Source organism: Zosterops lateralis (assembly GCF_965231275.1).
Source record: "Zosterops lateralis genome assembly, chromosome: 6".
Taxonomy (NCBI): Eukaryota; Metazoa; Chordata; class Aves; order Passeriformes; family Zosteropidae; genus Zosterops; species Zosterops lateralis.
The window spans coordinates 51,665,376-51,683,737 of NC_139761.1; the positions used below are offsets into that span (position 1 = coordinate 51,665,376).

The window sequence follows — 18,362 nt, forward strand, 5'->3', positions numbered from 1 at the left end:
CAGATCTACTTGTGGTCCTGGACCAGCTTTACCCCACCATAAAACACTCACTCCTTAATACTAGTTTTACAGTGCAGGAGAGTGCAATCCAAGCGAAGTGACAGGACAGTAATGTGCTACTGGCAGGAGCAACAAATCACAAAAAAAAAGGACAAAAGATTAAAAAAAATCATAAGGAAAGTTACTATAATAAAACCAGAGGTCCTAAAATGTGATCTCCCCTAAAGCAAAGCAAGCAGCAGAACCTGGCTCCACCCTCATTAATAACTGAGCACCACCGGGCTGAACCTCAGTGTCTGCCTGGGCTAAGAAGCAGGAGTTCAAGCAGGTGCCCATAACTCTATATCTGCATTTTTGCAACTCTTATTTCATTCCTCGACATCTTGGGCTAGGAGCTCTATTATATTTGGCTGTGTTGGTTTGAGGTTTTTTGTAAAAGGACACTGCATTTTTCTGGCCACATTCCTGCAACAACTGTAGATGTGAAAACAATCCTTTAGAGAGAGTGGTCTATTTCACCTTACCAAGGTGTATCTTTTTTTTAATGCAAGTTTTTTTCCATCCTGTTAAGAACAGAATTTCATCTATTTATAACTAACAACAGTATTTTCTGTGACTAAATGGTTTAAACTCACCTAAAACAAAGTTTTAAAGCAAGATCAATGACAACATTTTACTGTTTTATGTGCTTATTTCCCTTAAATCAAAATCATTTTTGCACATGGAGAGTGGCCTGTAAGTTAATTAAACCTTAAGTTGTCTATTATGCTTCACATTAGACGATTATCAGAGACTCTCCTGTTTTCCAGGTGCTTGGTATTACCTGTCCCTTGGGAATGGCTCCTGCAGTCCTTTGCCAGGGGCAGAATGTTAATTCTGAATATCTCCCAACTTCAGAGCTGGGCTAATGTAACTTTAACAGCAGCATTTTACATTGACAGAAACCCCAAAAGATTCCTACATTTCCTCATCTGACAAAAGCACTACTCAGATGTCTGAACACGTCCACTTTCTCTAACAAATGTTTTGAAGAAACCGAGTTCTGGTGCATCTCCTTTGAAGAGCATCCCTTTCTAAGAACCAATTGCATGAAGTTTAGATCTTTAGCCCAAGTCTTGTATAAAACCAAAAGCATAAGAGCTTTCTATTTTTCAAGGTTGCATTTACAACAGAACTGTGATTTTGGGGCCCAAGCAGCAGACCACAAACTACCTAAAGTATTCAGTTTACTGTGCATTTCACACAACCCTGAGAGCTCAGGCGGAGAGGAGGAGGAGCAGGCTGTGCCCACAGGTGACAGCTACACAGCCACAAGTCACCCCAGGGGAAAGGGTAACAAGCAATTTCCAGTGCTCTGCTCATCAGGCATGTAAACTGAGCCTTGTTTAAGGGTGTTTGCTGGCAGGAGTTACAGAGGTGCTAAAAATTATCTGAGAAAGATGCCCACGATGGCAGAAAGCTGGAGAAGCCTTTTTAACAGTTCCTCTACTTCACATCCTTCCTATAAGCACTGCAGCTGAAAAATTATCTGAATTACCCACAGTTTTTATAGCTAATCACATTTTTACATGTTACAGCCTAGTAGAACATAATTATTTTATATTGGTGGCACTGAAACCCCTCCAAGCTTTTCCCAATTACAGTGTGTGAGACTTTTAGGTGCCTGCTAGCATCCCTGTTCTCTGGAGACATGTAAAAGCAGGAGGAGGTCAGACAAGCTGTGTTACACTGACAGTGCCTCCTGCTCCTTGTCAATGGTGCTCACCACAAGCACGGGTGAATTGTAGCACTAATTCCTGGGAGCTGAAACACTCCTCAAGGTTCCCTGCCAGTCCTGTACAAAGTGGCACAGCTGGAACAGCAGCAGGAATAAAAAGATGGATACATTCTGATTGATAAACTAGGAAGCAAAGATACCTACTCCGCAAGCAGCTTCAAATAAGTCTCAGGGGTGGTGCTCTAATTCTCAGTGCAGTCAATAGGAAACCAGCTCCTGACTTCACAGAGCTGCCTGGAGTCCTTGGAGACTTGGAACCAGTTTCTTTCTCCCATAACAGCATCGCCAGCTCTTGATCTGGCCAACACTGAGAGAAAACCTCCCCACTGAGGCTACACAACATTCTGCAAATGGACCCAAAGGGAAATAGCCAACAGGTGACTCTCTGATATACGAAACCCACTGCTCCCACAGTAACTCTCCCATTTGTGGGCTGTATGGGTGAGCACACACAAAGCATTTCTGGGAACAACTGCTTATTGGGAATCAAAAGCATGGGGCTCTGCCCCAGCCAGGACAACTTCTATGGACACAGTACACAAGGTAAAAAACGTTATTACTGAAGTTACTATTTCATTAAGTCCCAACACTATTGGGTTAGTGCAGGATGTTAAATCAAATTAAACCAATTGAATGATACTTCATGGAATGCTTATGGCCTCAGGCACCTTCACATGAGCTTTAAATTCTGCTAATTTGTTACAAATCAGTGAAGTATAGAACACAGTGTAATTAGAATGCATTTCATTTGATAATGAGCAAGACAATCTTTATAGCATTTTTAAATTATATTATATAAAAAAAAAAGCTTTAAGAAAACTCCAATAATTTTCATGCTTAGAAAACATAAATCATGCATGGATTTCAGTTTGCACAAAAGCCTCCCTTATATATGTGCTGAGAAACACAATCAACAGTTTGAAGGTAAATGACATTACTGCTGATTAATATTAAGGAACATCTAAAAGTGATGCCCTGGATGGCACAGTACAGTTTTCTCCCAGGTTCTAGATTCAAATTATGCTACTAAAATCAGTGTTTTTCCAGAGATATACATGGAGCAAGTTGCACAGGTCAGAGCTGCTTTAGAGTGCCAAGTACAGCGTTGATTGAGTAAACATCAGGCTGTGTCTTAAATATCTAAGTAACTGTAAATTATGATTTCAAATCTAAGACTCCCTTGAGATGAACAGAAGGCATGCAGAGCCATCAGCTTAATTTAAAAAAAAAAATAAATTCTCTTTAAAAGAGCAGCTAAGAGGAAAACTAATGGGGACACCACAGCAATAGAGTATTGGAAGTAATTTCTTACTGACAGGGGCTAATCAGAAACACGTAATACTGAATCCTATATCTAAAACTTTATTAAAAGCACAGGAGACAGATTTGCATCTTGCTAAAAGAAGGATTGCCTGAGCATGGTGGCTTTGGAGATCACACTTCTTCAGCTAATTGGGTTTATTTGATACCTTTTCCATTTAATGAAAACCTGAGCTCCATGGAAATGGCCCATCTTTTTCAATATAAATCCCTCAAAGAATCAGAAGACAGCTTGCCATAATAAATACACTACAAAACACTAATTGTGGAGCAATTAACCTGAAATTAAGCAAATAATTACGTACGTATTTACAAAGAGCCACAAGCAGCATCCTGCTGTGCTCATGCTCAGAGTGCAAACCACCATCAAGGCAGATTTTCCTGGAAACCCCTTACCTGTGCTCTGGATAAAGAGCCAGAGAGCTGCTCACAGAGTGACCTGTTCTGGGGGACAGGTGGGTGGTAAGAACTGCACACACAGGAGTTCCCTGGGATCAGGCAGTGCTGTGGTGGGACTGAAGTCACCACACCTCTCCCTGTGGCTGCTCCCTCTTCTTTGGCCAGGAATTCTGGCAAATCAGCAGGAAATAAAACTGTACTGAGTCATTACAAGGTGCAGAGGTTTTTTCCTCTTGCCTTCTTTCCTGCCCTTGCCTCTAGGATTCATTCAGGCCTCCGAAATCTTGCCTTGGTCATATTTTTCCCAAATAAAAATCCCACAGTCAAAATGAACAGCAGTGTCCTACTTCCTTTCTTGCCTGGGTCTTCACTCAATCCTCAGACTGGAGCAGAAGGAGAGAGAGGAGCTTTTCCAAATCCAGGCAGCAGCAGGTCTTACCATGCCATTCACTCCCACAGTACTTTTTGCGGACCATAAACTAAACATTTTTCTTGCCTTCCTACCTTACCCCTGCCTCCAAACAACACTGTTAATCTGTTTCCAGAACCTGCACTTTACAGTCAGCTCATTTAAATATATCATTATTAGAGCTCTGTGGGTGAAGGGAAGGGTAGTCAGAAGCCCTGGAGACTCACTGTTTGCACGTATGAGAATGATGCAATTTCTGGATCTAAACAGCAACTCAACAAGGAATTACAGGACTCAAACAACAGTTTACTTATTAGGACATCAGGTACAATCATGATTTTACTGATATCAAAACCTCTAGGAGTAGCAAAAAGCTGACAGAGATGTCGACACATTCTATTTTTGCATGGAAATAAAATTGGAAGGAAAGAGATAGTAACATTTGCATAAATTATCTTTTAGAAGTTCAGTGCCTCCTGCTGTTTGGCACTTGAAATCGTTATTTATGACATCCCATTTCACTGATACAGAGATGATCATCAATTTATAAAGGCTAGCAAGGATCCCAGTGCTGGATTTAAGCCCTGTTTCACTGTGACACACAGAATAAAGCCCTACTTCAGAATTATATGCAGGTTCAACCACATATAAGATATTCTCAATGTATTTGAGTTACCAGCTACTGAAGAATCTCTGGTGACCACATTGTATTGAACCAACTCCTACAAAGTGTCAGCACATGAGGGATGTAGAAGAAAAGTCCTGCATCTAAATCCCCTCTACTGCTTTCAGCCCCATCCTCAACAGGTCTGTGCACCTGAACATCACCACAGAAGGCACCAGCACCAGAAAGAGATGTGTAACACTGTGTGTGACTCTGTTTATTTATGTACAGGCACCTCTGAGCCCTGAGAATTCTAAGCAGCAGATGTTTGCTTGGCTGAATCAGTTTGCAGCCCTTTTTCAGCAGCCACCCTGTTTATTTCCATTCTCACACTGCCATCAGCCAGAGTAACTCGACAGAGGGTTGGGGGAAAATGGAATTTCAGAGGCAGTGGATCCATTAGTCAGACACACGTGCCCAGTGTGGACACTCCAACTCCATACCTGGCATATCCAAAACCAGATTTCAGGAGAACAACAAGGTTCTGCCTTATCCTGCTCAAGCCCCAGCTCCCACAGGTTGGATCTCTCACATCCCACAGCATTTTCTGTTAATGGAAACTGCCACACTGCACTGGACCCAGCAATAATGCTTAGATAGAGTGTCCCTTTGTGAAAGTACAAATAAAGAAATAACTAGAATTTCTGAGTGGTTTCAAGGTTTTTAGTCCACCTATACTACAGCAATCTAATTTCTAAATGACAGAGTATGGATCATTTACAGAAATCACCTCTGAAGTGCCAACTGAAACCTCTCCACCACTCATGGATGCCAAGTACAGGAAAGGCCACAGTTCACACTTTGGTTTCAAGGTCTCCCAGTCTGGTCAGGGTTAAATGGAAAGAACCCTCAAGCTGATTGCCTCAGAAATAAATCAATGCAGATAATTTACTACTTATTATCATGAGAATAGATTAGGATAAAGAAACAAACAGTGGAGCTACTACACACATCACATTTGTACTTGCTGTCCACATGTTGCACCTATTCCTCTGCTCTTTTTCTTTCAACAACCATCAGAATAATTATTCTCAGAGAGCATTAACTACAGCTCAAGCTGCAGGCATAATTTACATTTCCTTGAAGACCCAATTATAGCTTATAGGAAACAGCTCTGAAGACAACCTCCCACTCTCTGCAGTTTCATATTTATATAACTAAACCCCTCATTGTTTCACTTGCCTTTTGGATCTGGCAGCCAAACAGCACAGTGCAAAGAGCTGACTAACTTTAAACCCAGCTTAAGTTGACTAAATATAGACATTATGAACAGTTTCTCTCTTCAGAATAATCTTTCTACTTCTCTTTTTGGTGGTAAAACATGCACTTGGTTCTAAGTGGCTCTAATTAAAGCAAAAGAGTGTTCTCCTTCTGAATTAATAGATCATTGCATTGCATCACTTGCCTTAAATGTGTGCATCAAAACAAGGTTACTGGGTATCCTGGAGACACCACAGCTCTACCAAGACAGCAGAACTGCCTCACTGTCAACCATATTGTGGTTTTAAGAACTCTGTAGGTGTTCTGTGTTTGTCTGTTTATTTTTTTATTACTTAAAAACAGGCTGAATACAAGCTAAGGCACTGTGTGTCGACACCTGGAGTCTGCTGAAACCAGCGCTCCAACTTCCTATGCCAAAACTCCATACTGAAAATGACCCCACAGCCAAAGCAGTCCTAGAGCTCCATCCTTTTCCTGAAATAAACCCCCTCTCCGAAGATCCCTCTGACCAATACCTTGCTGACTTTTGGATGTGCCTCACTAACAAGCATTCACAATTAAGGATGCACAGTTTTATTTATATATATATACACACACCCCTATATATAGCAGCTACCACACAAGCTGAAGAAAACTGTTTATTTTCAGCAGGAAATAATAAAATACAGCAAGTGGACATCTGTCAATAGCGGAAGCCACATTTTCTCTCTTTAAAAAATTGGGTTTCTCTTGGTTTTACCAATCTGTTTGCATTTCTCTAATATACAACCCTATTACTTTTCTTGGCATTAAGTTAACACAACACAAGCATGGACAGCTTTTGACTCATGCAGAGAACATGGGTAGAAGCTACACCACCATTTTCCAGGATTTTTGTTATCCAACTCAGAGAAATACAAAAGGGCCAAGAAAAATTTTAAATGAAATTGCAGAAAAAAAATAGCTCAGCACACAAGCCCAATACAAAAAACATAATACAATTAAATCTACCACTTCACAAAGCAATTTAGAAAGCTGAGCAACTACTAATAACATTTTACTTTACAGGTTAGGCTAATTACAGCATTTGGCCACAAAATGTTAAGAATTCCAGGGCTTATATCAGTTAGCAGAATTCTGCAAGGTGTTTCAGTACATTTTTTTTGATCTGCCTTGTTCTCAAGGGTCCTAACTGTGATTGAGCAGCAATTACCTGTGATTTTTCTTCTCTTTAAGGGGAGGGAACAAAAAAAAAAAAAAAAAAAAAAAAAAAAAAAAAAAACAAAAAAAACACCTTTAGCTGAGACAGTCTTGCAAAAACATGAACTTCTCCCAACAATGCAGCTCCACAGGTCCCCGTTTGACTACTTCTGGAATTAACGTGTTGGTGACTTTTAAAGCACTGAATGAATTTATATCATTGAATATCATTAAGTATAGAGGAAGATTTGCAGATGTGGAGTAATTTATTTTGGCATCCACCTCCAGTTCAGGGAGGAGGGGTAAACACAGGAACCTGACTGAATTTGGTTTTGAATATATTTAGAGCTTCATGAGAAAGAGGTAGACCCAAGGACACAAGAACCAACATTTCACCACGAGTGGCAACTCACACAGGCAGGAGCCTGGGAAAGTCCTCAGTCAAGACATTTCCATTTCAATAGATGTGAGAACATTCTCTTTTTCTTACTCAAGCCCTCTCTTAAAAATTACTCTTTCCCATGCAGTAAACAGATTGGAAACACATAACATGCAGATCTGCAAAGGAGGAGAATGTGGATTCTGTGTTACAGGAAGACAAGGAATAAAAATTGGAAAGTAACACTGGCCTAAATATATATGTGTGTGTGTGTATATATATATATAAGAAAAACTAAGAAGCTTAAATTTCCCTTCATAGAAAAAGCATATGTAGGAGCCAAAATTTATCTCACAAAGATAACTTCCTCTTTCCACACAGATTACTCCCAAACTCTCAGTTCTCACAGCTATGGATCAATTCTGATGGCAATGCAGCTTTTCCATAGGAGCTCTGGCTGCTACCTCAGAGCTTTTGCCCACAAGTCACCTCAAACACACACAGGAACAAAAGTTCCAACACCAACCCCCATCAAACGTCAGCACCGCTTACCTCCAGCTTCTCAGCAACTTCAATACAAAACAACAAACTAGAAAAGAGTTTTATGTTAACAGAGTACTGTTTGTAGTCAAGAATACGGAAACCTGCACATTCAAATATTCTTTTTATGACAAATGTCAGAATGACTTCACTTGCAAACACATACATTTTCTCCATCCTTTCATTTTGCTTGAGGAATTCACAATGAGTAAGAAACACATTTTTCTTACAGGCACTATTTTACATTAAGTCAGCTAAAATGGCTTAGCACTTGCACTTACATTTTACCACCAGCACCTGCATATGATCAAACTTAAAGATGACACTGAAAACTGGAATTGCCCATAAGTTAGCAATCAGACCAGAGAAGACAAGCAACATTTAACATCATGCCAGCAGAAGAGTTCACAGATTTATCCTGCCTGACCTATGGTGGCTGCACTTTCAGTCATTGGCTTAATTAAGAGACACAGATGTTTTGGGTTTGCTGCTTTCCTTGCTCATAGATTAACTCAGTCTCTGCACCTGGTGTCTCACTCCATTTACTGGGTCATCACCGGTCGTTATTTCTTTTCTCTAGTCTTGCTCTTTCCTACACAAGTTCCCTATCTATGCAAGAATGAAGAAGTAAACAGAGAAACTTCAGGAATACAGAAATAAACTAGTATTTATTCCATTTTGCTACAGACAATTCCTGATCCACCTTAAAGAAATATCCAATATTTTAACCACTCATGAGACCTCTAGTTGCACTTCATCCAAGATCAGCAAGTGGTAGAAATCCACTTTTCCACTTGGGAAACAGCAAGAAGGAGGAGAGGAAGGGCTGAGAGGTCAAATAAGGATACATAAAAAATAATGGAGTGCTTTTTTCAACAGTCTTTTATCACAGAGAGGTTCCTCAAACTTTAAGGCAACTATGACTGAGCATTAAATTTTTTAAGGAGACATTATTTGCAATGACTGCCTTCTTCTCTTTCTCTCCTTCTCCTACCTTCAAATCTTTTTCTGTCTGTACCCTGTACAAGAATAGCCTTTCTCCTTTGCCTTTTCCTTTTGCTTTTGAGTTTTGACAGCCTTCCAGCAGTGACCTCTTAACACTGATTCCGTTTTGTTCTCAAACCTGAACTAGTCTAGTTCATGTCATCTCATCAATTCTGATCACTCTCACCTCAGAGAAGGTACCTTCTCTTCCTTCCTACGTGTTTCTAAAATCTGCTACAGAAGAGATAATAAATAATGCCTCCTACTCAACTAAAGTTCAAAGCCTGTGAAAATGCAAGTTACCTACATGACTTTGCTCTTCTTATAAATTAGAAATGAGTCTGGAATGCTTCACCCACAGCAATTAAGGATCATTCAGTTAAAATTACTATATTCTGCCATCTAGGTTTTATTCCAAAAAAAGTTACACATCTTCTATTAACATCACAACTGAAAACTGTACTAATAAATTCAAGATTTCAAAAGGCACGGCCAAAAATACTTCTTATCCTCACTAGTTTACTCAGCTTGTTAGGATGAGTTCCAGCCACAAGGGTTAAGGTAGAAAGAAACAACATACAACAAGATAAGAGTTTCAGTGCACCAGAATACACATTCTGTAATAATTATTATTACCTGTTAGAAACAAAGAACTGGGTGGTTTTGTGTTTTTGTTGGGGAGGCACTGAAGGAGGGGGTGAAGCAAGAACAAAACTATCACCCAACCAGTACCATAGAAAGATCCAGCATGTCAAAAAGATTGCAAAAATAATTTGCTCTGGAAGCTATCTTGTAGCATTTATCCCTTTATTAAGATAAGAAAATCAAATATTCATAATGTCAACTTGGTAAGTGAAACAGCCCATTCTGAAAAAAATGCTAAAATGTTGCCTGTGTCATTTCTCTTCAAAACACTGCTGTTGGGTGAAAAACATAACAAAGGTGGCTTGTTCCCAATCTACTCTCTGCTCACACAAATCTTTAGTCTCCTAGTTTATGAATTTAAAGTAATGCTGTAGAAGAATAGGCTTCTCAGTCCATCTCTTTTTATAATACTGTATTGCAAAAAAGCAAAAGCCAGAGATTTTAAAATATTACCTTCATAGAGAACTTCATACTCAGTGGGAACACAGGCGTATCCTTGAATCAAATCTGGAAGGCAGTCCTTGCAGAAGGAATGGAGGCAGGGGAGCATCCTGGGCTCCCTCCTCCACAGCTCCCATTTGCACACCAAACAATTCCTCAACAGATCCAGGGTCTCCATTCCTGCTGGCTGAAGCCTGGCCCCGAAAACATGAAGAGTCACAAAATGGCTCATTACAAGCCCTGCACTTCACAGAACACTTGATCACTCAAGCACAAACCAGAGGGCAACACGGGATGCACAATCAAATAAACAACATTCATGTGGCCCCTGTGAAAAAAGAAGCTCCTTGCAGCTGAAAATCACATACCTGCTTTACAGAGGAGAATGTCTTTGCAGATTGTTGTGCAGGAAAGAGTGGTTTAAGGTTTACAAACCATGATCCCACTATCTCTCTAGTATTTGCAACTTCTGTAAAAACCAAACTAATCTGCTCTATCGATCTCCTTACAAAGCTGAATTGTCACATGCTGCACATTTCCTGCTAGAAGCACTGAGACTGTGCAATTATAATGATGAGATTCTCTGACTGCTTTTACAATTTCACCCAAGTATTTTACAGTTTTAAGGTAAAGAAAATAATACCCACACATGCATCATTTCAGCAATGCATGTCAGAAAGCTGCCTTGAAAAACGTATAGCATCTTCTGACAATCTTCTTTATAGAAAGTGCACTTTGCAGTAATCAAATTTTAGCTATCAAGATGACCACAGATCAGATTATAGACTAAACCTGAGCTTCCCAGTGTTCCTCTCATCACCCTAAGCTCCCCAAGGTCGACTGAGAGTTTTGCAGTTCATGTTTCATCCTCAGTTCCAAGATTGTCAGAGATGCTGATCAGATACCGACTGCAAAGGGCAACTCCTGCAAGTTGTATCAGAGGAGAAAAAGCAGATAAAGCATCGTTTCCTCTGGAGTCACTCTTCCAGCTGATCCAACCTCCTGGGACCAGAGTCCCATGGAGCTGCTGATTGCCCTGGCATGCTGGCCCTGCTGCCAGCAGGATGTAATTGAAGCTACAATCTCCAGATTTCTCCAGCACAGAAGAGCAGCAGCTCTAGTCTTAGGGTTATCTATTCTCCTGAGGGATTCTGTCTTCTGGTAGATTCCAGAGGAAATGGTTAGTAAGCAGATCTGGGTTTGGGTTTTTAATCTGCAATGCACAAAAATTATGGATGTCTCAGAAATTAACAACCAGTAGGGTTTTTTAAGCATTGTATCCTGAAGTCATCAGAATTTAAAATATTTTAGAAGAAAAATGGACCCCAGGGTAAAGCCTGCATCCTATTTCATACCCAAGACCCATTCAACTAGGCAGATACCCACCAACTTGACTGACAAATTACTTAGATAAATTCAAACCTACCACTACAACTTCAGATTCCAGTTCCAAAACCAGAGGTCCCTTTGGAAATGAGCTGAGCCAGCTGTACCTGTGGTTTAATTAACATTTTATCAGTGCCTATTACACAAGCTCACTTTTTACAGTGTATCTTCATCAAACATCTATCAAAGGTCACTAAAGCAGCACAGCCTCTCAGCTCACTTCATCTCTCTCACTTCTTGCAGCTCCTGTTGCTAAGACAAAGTTGCACCTACAAAAACATGTGTGTGCAGTAGGAAGTTGAGGTCTTGAGCTACCACATTGTTGACACAGAGAAACCACAGCCCAAAGCATCCATGCACAGAGAATCAGTGCAAACAGAGCCCGATACTGGGAAATGCTTTGTCACCTCAAAAGCCATCTCTGGGGCTGGATGAGCAGCAGCAGGTTTCTGTACATTTCAATTTATGCCTTTTGAACAACATACAAAACTGAGCAGATTTTTTTTTTGGTAGGAAGGGGAAGAGTGAGAGTGAAAAAAATGTGTTTAAAATTTTGCTCTGAGGCATGTATGCAAAGTAGCAGTCAGGCAGCTGGAGGAGGAGAAGGCTGACGTACATAATGAACTACAAAAAGGCCTGCAAAGAGAATCCAGGGAATTACAGGCATGACCTTGACGCTGGGGAATGTCATGGTGCAGATCATCTCCAGCACCATCAAGGGGCACTTGAGCAATAACCAGGGCATCAGAGCCAGTCAGTGTGGGTTTTTGGAAGGGAGGTCCTGCTTGACCCACTTTGTGGATGAGGGAAAGGCTGTAGCTGCAGTCTGTCTGCCTGGACTGCAGTAAAGCCTTGGATACCATTTCCCACACATTCTCCTGAAGAAACTGCCTGCCCATGGCCTGGAGGGGTGCACTGGCTGGATGGCTGGGGCCAGAGATGGAGCTACATCCAGCATCACATATGAAGAAACAGCAGTGCCAACAGCCACAGCGTTCCCAAACCCTTCTACTTTGGAACTAATTGTCGATTTATGTCACAAGTATTCACAAGCAGCAGTACCACGGGCAAAGATGAACTCTTTTATAAATGCAACGCACATCAACCTTGCCCTAAAAGCCCTCTAAATTTAGTTGTTGCCAAAGAATTGTTAGAAGTTGATTAACTCAGATTCTATCACAGGTATTAGAAGGTAATTTTCATCAACTTCAGCAGCAAGCATAAAGTGACAGTGTCTATGGGCTTTTGGTCTGACACTGAGAACGAGCTCACTGGCTTTAGTTATTTGATTTTTTTCACCATTAAATCTTACTTTGGCACACAGGGTCAAGCCTTGCAGACACCAGAAGTCCTAATCTGATGTTACAACCAAGACACAATCATTTCAGGTAGTCGTTTTAAACCCAATGAGAACTTCACACAGAGCAGCTCTAAAGCTGTGCCATTGCTTTGCCAGCTTAAGGAAGGTTGAGGAAAGCTGGCACCAACCCTATCCCACTGGTGGAAACTGCAGGAATGGTGCATCCAGCCTGGGAGGGCAGAGATTGCAAATGTTAATTAACAGCTACTGCTACACTACTGTCACTTTGCACTCCTTTGTCCACACTCCTGCTGCTCCATTCCCACAGGCACCATCCCCACAGATTTCCTCTGGATGTCATTTTAGTGTTTAAGAATCCCCACAAAAAGCACATCAAGGCCTCTTTTCAGACAGCTGTAGAAAGGATCACTAACAAAAGAGCAGCACAAATACAGAACTTAATTCTGCCACCCTATAAAGACAAAACAATGAGGTGTCTGCATATGGCAGGTACTGAACACTGTAGTCAGGCAATTTGAAAATGAAGTGAGCAGCAGTCAAATCCCTGATCAAAAATTATGCAGGTAACATTGAAGTGTGAACTGTGTCTGGCCAAGTCAGAAAAGAAAAATCAGAACAACCCAAACTTCTGTAAATCAGCTCATTTTATGTATTGTTTATTCAAAAAATTTGAATAAAACAAAAACTTTTATGCCACAAGAACACAGGCACCACCAACTTCTTTGATCTTCTCCTCTGCTCTTCTACTGAAGAACTTTGCTTTCACAATGACAGGCTGCTTGGGCAGCTTCCCCTTGCCCAGCACTTTGTAGTAGCCCTAGAAAGATTTAAAAAGTTCAGTGTTAGTAATCAGCTTGCAAGCTCCTACATTCAGGTCTGTTAGCACACGCCAGTTAAAAACAAAACCATGAGCTCATCCAGTGAATTCATGACATTAAAAAGACAGTCATGACATGAAGACAACTAACAGAACGGCTGCTGGAGTCACTAGAGGTGAGCAGTGTCCCTGATTCGGTGGCTGGCTGAGACACAGGACATCCCAGCCAGTGAATATGGATCAGATGTTTCTGTCCGAGAACTATAGCACACCTCGACAACCAGACATGTGGAGATGTGACTCTAGTCTCGAGGGAGGGCAGGGGACACGGTGTGACACGGTTCCTCCATGGTTTTGTTCCTTCAGGAGCATTTCAAACTAGCCATCTTTCCCCATCCACCCAAAGGAGGGCAGTGCCTGCCCACAAACACACACCAGTATGAGGGAAAGTTCTTACATGGAAAAACGTGACAGCCAAAGTGCTCCTGTAACTACTCAGGCCACAGGGTCTGCTTCATGAACCCCTGAGCACTCAAGCACTGGAGCTCACTTGCAGTTCAGCATTTCCCCAGTGGGACAGGCAGAGCTGAGGCACCCGTGGGAGAGCAGGAATGCCAGGGCTGAGCCCCAGCAGGAACTCACCGAGCGCACGACATCAATGACCGGGGCCAGTCCGGCCTCGTTCTTGGCGTAGTTGAGCCTGGTCTGCTCACTGACCAGTGTCCACAGCTTGTCCAGGTTCACAGTGGGACAGAACTTCTGGTTCCTCTTCAAGTGATAGTGCCTCATGCCCACCTTCCCAAAGTAACCAGGGTGACTGTGGAAGAAACACATTCCATGTGTGATCACGTTTTTAACTCATCCCGAACAAGCAGAACTCCAAACTAACACTGAAACGAGCATCTTATGGCATCAAAATATCCAAAATGTCACATTACACCTTTCTTCATATTAGCATGTGTAGAATTTAGGTGTAATAATGATTAGCATCCAAACCAAGGAGAAATTACATTTTCTGTTTCTTCTCCCTTGAACTCACAAGTCAATCTCAGCCTGTATTCCCAGGGAATCCCCACCTCCATGAGGCAGGAGCTGGCAGTGCTGTCACTAACCCGGTGACTGGCAGGGCCAGGCAGGGCACAGCCAGTGAATAGAGATTAGTGTTCCTGTCCGAGGACTCCAGCACACCAGGACCACGAGCAGGGCCAGGTGTGACTCTATAGTCTCGGGAATCACAGCAGCCCTCACCTCACCTGAGGCAGCCAACAGGATGCAGTTTGGATTTAACATTACATCTCCATTTGCTCTGTGTGCACTGCTAGGCAGGGACCACACTGCAACAAGCAATTTTGGTGCTACACTTCCCATTAAAGGAAAAAAACACATAGGATTGCAGGAAACTTTGTTTATTCATATATAAAAGTCAGTTGCCTCTACTCCAAGAGCATGCATGTTGCTAGTAGATAATTAAAACGTTAACTTACTATTTATCAAAATTAATCCTGTGATGGTGCAGACCACCGGCATTACCACGTCCTCCAGGATGCTTCCTGTGTTTGCCTGAGATGAGAAGAAACATTTTAAGCTTGTTACATTATTACACACAACAATTAGAGATACTTTCAATGCCAACTTAAACTACTTAAATTATTTATTTCGTCTTGTGGTGTGACATGGTTGGAATGGATAAAGTTGAAAGGGAGACAGCACTGCCCTTTAAGTTTCAGATGTCGCATACCCGGTACTGATCTGCTGAGCAGTGCTGGAGTTATAAACCCAGGGAATCTAAAACGTGCCAGCCTTGATCAGCCCATGGCCATGACGGCTGCCCCCGCACGCTGCGGCCTCCAGCCAGCACCGGTGGACACTTCCCCCGCTGCGGGCGGCCCCCCGCAGCCACAGCCCCGTTTTTATGGATCGGGAAGAGCAGCAGCAGCTCCCGCCCAGCGCTGGGGCTGCCCGAGGCCCGGCACACCCGCGGCCGGCCCTGCACTCACCCACGCGGCCGTGGCCATGGCTGACGTGTCCTCTCAGCTTGCGGGTCTTCCTTAGCCTGGAAGGCTGCGGGGAAGGGGAAGGGGGAGAGCAGCCGTGAGCGGGGCGGGCACGGAGCGCCGCGGGAACCCCCCGCCCGCCCCGGGGCCAGCGCGGCCCGGCGCCATGGCGGACCGGCCTCCCCGCACCGCTCCCCGCCGCAGCGGGCTCGGAGCCGCGCCTCCCCACCGCCCCCCGCTACTCCGCAGCCCCGTCCCGCGGCGGGAGCGAGGGGGAGCGGCCGCGGGGTCCCAATCCCATCCCACCCCAACCCATCCCATCGCATCCCAGCCCGGCCGCGGCTCCCACCATCTTGCCGGCGTGCGAGAAGGAGAGAAAGGGCGCGGCTCTCGCGAGAGCGGGGAAAGGCGCGGGGGCGGGGCCGAGATCTCGCGAGACTTCGCTGAGGCGGGAGCGGTGGGCGGGCTCTGAGGGGCCGGGGCTGTGGGCGCGGCTCCTGATTGTTCCCGCCACGGAAAAGCAACATTTTGACCAGCGTTTAGGAGAATTTGCAAGCTTGGTCACTTTATATTAAACATCTGTAACAGTGGGAAAATGAACACTACGTTTTTAAACACAATTATGTGCCACAGTGGAATGTAAATTCCTGGAGTGTTACTGTTTAAGCTTGGTTTCTAGGGTTTTTCTTTAAATGCATTTTATACTGTTAAGATTTTAAACGAAACTTTACCAATTTTAAACACAGGCCTCAGCACTGGATTTATTTTTCTTTAGAATTTTCCTGGTGCGCTTACAATGTCCCATGCTGAGGAACACCATTAGTTTTAACAACTAATTTAGTAAGGAAAATAATGCACTCCTTGGTTTTTTGTTCATCTGATCCCTTCAAACTCAGACCTCCAGGATTGTTTTACACAGCTCTAGTCTGAGGATCAAAAAGTCACCTAGAGATTTTCTGGGCCATGATACCACCTTGTGTAGTATCCTCTGATTCTCATTACAAAAGCAGGAACATGTTGATGAATAACACAGTGTTTAGAAGGTTTCTCCTTTAATTTTTAAAGTGCAAATGGAGGAAAACACCTTTGGCGCAGGAGATGAGTTTTACAGCACCACATTCTTGTAGATCACCATTCCGTGGCTTTGTCCTGCCTTTGCAGTAACTCCCCAGCATGTCCTGATAAAGTTTCATCCATTATTTTCTCAAGAGGAATTATGTATTTCCCCAGCTGTTGTTTATAAAAAGGCCATAAGCCACCCGCACAAGTGACGTTATTCCTCCCACTCTGAAGAATTCCATCTAGGAATGATTCTGGAACTTGGGAGGATATCACAGAGTAAAACTAATGGTGGTTTTCAGTTGCGGTGACATTTCCCCTGAGTCAAAAGCACACGGTATTTTACAGACAGTTCACGTACATTTAAGAAGCTTTTGTGTATGTTCGAGTGTGAGGGTGGTAACTGAAAAAGGAAACGACTTCACCTTTTTAGTGACTGGCCCCTCGACTTTGCTCTATGAGGCTGATAGCAAACCAGAACCACTGTCAGGTCAGGAACTGCGCAAGCCTCAAAGCCCGTCCAGCTATGGCAATCACACTGCAAATGATGGAAACCAGAGAGTGGTGGGTTTCCTTGGCTAATTTTCATTATCTGTCAGACTTGCAACATATTGAAGAATATTTTTCATTTTTTAAAATATTTTTTTTTCTTCAGACTATGGGAAAACTTACAGAACCTCAATAGGAGTTCTGTTTCCAGATCAAGAAGAACGTGACACTCGAGCACCACGCACAGCACAAAGCCAACTGAAAATAGCATAGGTCAGCAGTAGTATCTGATACAACAATAAAATAATTTGCTGCTAACCCATGGAAAAAGTGTTTTAACAGATGCTTCTGTTAGGATAATTATTTTTTAAAGGGGTAAAAAATGCCTTGTCTTAGCCCTGGTGAAAAACGCTGAAGAAACCCCAAACTACATGTTGTGAAACAGCAAACCTACCCAAAGACAGGTTTGTAATAACCACTTTACATTTTAATTACAGATTCACTTAAAACTCAAAGGGAAGTTGCTGGGTTTGTAGCTGCTCCGCACGAGGAAGTGCAGGGGTTTGCAATGAACATAAACAAAGAGGTCTATTTACAGAGTTTATTAGGATCCATACATACATACATTAGGAAAGGCTGTACTGTACCTACTCGCTGCAGCTTGCATGTCAGAGAGCTGAGATCTCCCCAGGCTTAGCAGTCTTAGTGCAGAATGGGTTACAAGGAGTTTATTGACCAGAGTTCAAACCAGGTGGAGGTTTTGTAATGTGAACCAAACACATTATCTGTACCTTATTATCAAGTTACTTTGTTATTTCTCCTTTAAAATGGAGGAAACAGACAGACAGACAGACAAGCGCCTGTGCCGTGTGTACAACCTCTCCCAAGTACCCGAGCTCATTCACTCCGCAGTGTTCAGGCATCCAACATCCCTTGAAGTCAGTGGTTCTGCCGAGACAGTCAGCTGCACATCACCAGCTACTCGCCTTTGCACCAAGCATAACTCAACACATACTACAGAAAAAAAAAAACAAGCACCTGGTATTCTCAGGAATATACAAATATTTACCACAGTTTTCTCGCTCATTACAAAATCAGTTACAAAAGCTTACAGCACATTATGTACACCCTGTACCCCAACACACGGAGGAGCCATCCCGGGCACAGACACAGCGCCAGACACCGCCTGGAGCTGCCCTCATCTCGCTCCCCTCCAACGCCGCCGGTGTCTCGCAGTGCCATAACCAGGCTTTGGGTGGTGGTTCAGCAGGAAGGAGCTAGTTCTTCTTGTGAAGGAACTTCATTTTGTTACCTAAAGGAAGCATACCGTCAGTCTCT

The 18,362-nt window shown here is 42.8% G+C and overlaps 3 protein-coding genes across 6 annotated transcripts in view; all 3 read right to left on the reverse strand.

Moving 5' to 3' along the window:
- Positions 1-10,403, reverse strand: part of TRIM66 (tripartite motif containing 66) — a 44,202-nt gene extending 33,799 nt beyond the window's left edge. The window contains exons 1-2 of the mRNA XM_083863803.1: positions 10,327-10,403; positions 9,971-10,152 (exon numbers count right to left, since the gene is read on the reverse strand). Of these exons, the coding sequence (XP_083719929.1) occupies positions 9,971-10,136 (166 nt within the window). The 5' untranslated portion in view covers positions 10,137-10,152; positions 10,327-10,403. The remainder of the gene's footprint in view (positions 1-9,970; positions 10,153-10,326) is intronic.
- A 2,902-nt stretch (positions 10,404-13,305) lies between these two features.
- RPL27A (ribosomal protein L27a) lies at positions 13,306-15,884 on the reverse strand. The gene is made up of 5 exons (XM_083864223.1): positions 15,826-15,884; positions 15,480-15,543; positions 14,967-15,042; positions 14,125-14,299; positions 13,306-13,482 (listed from the first exon to the last, which is right to left on the reverse strand). The coding sequence occupies exons 1-5, from the start codon at positions 15,826-15,828 to the stop codon at positions 13,354-13,356; spliced, it is 447 nt and encodes a 148-aa protein (XP_083720349.1). The 5' UTR covers positions 15,829-15,884; the 3' UTR covers positions 13,306-13,353.
- A 1,727-nt stretch (positions 15,885-17,611) lies between these two features.
- The window catches only part of DENND2B (DENN domain containing 2B), a 150,782-nt gene continuing 150,031 nt past the window's right edge, over positions 17,612-18,362 (reverse strand). For 3 of the 4 annotated variants that reach the window (XM_083862958.1, XM_083862957.1, XM_083862959.1), the window contains one exon: positions 17,612-18,336. In XM_083862958.1, coding sequence (XP_083719084.1) covers positions 18,302-18,336 — 35 coding nt within the window. In that variant the 3' untranslated portion in view covers positions 17,612-18,301. The remainder of the gene's footprint in view (positions 18,337-18,362) is intronic. The other variant, XR_014590287.1, reaches the window with a different exon arrangement.

Bases quoted from the DNA above. Each gene is read 5' to 3' on its own strand.
- RPL27A (XM_083864223.1), bottom strand. The intron at 15,043-15,479 runs GTGAGTGCAGGG...TTCTCATCTCAG, and splicing joins CCATGGCCACGGCCGCGTGG to GCAAACACAGGAAGCATCCT. The intron at 13,483-14,124 runs GTGAGTTCCTGC...AAATCTTTCTAG, and splicing joins TCATTGATGTCGTGCGCTCG to GGCTACTACAAAGTGCTGGG.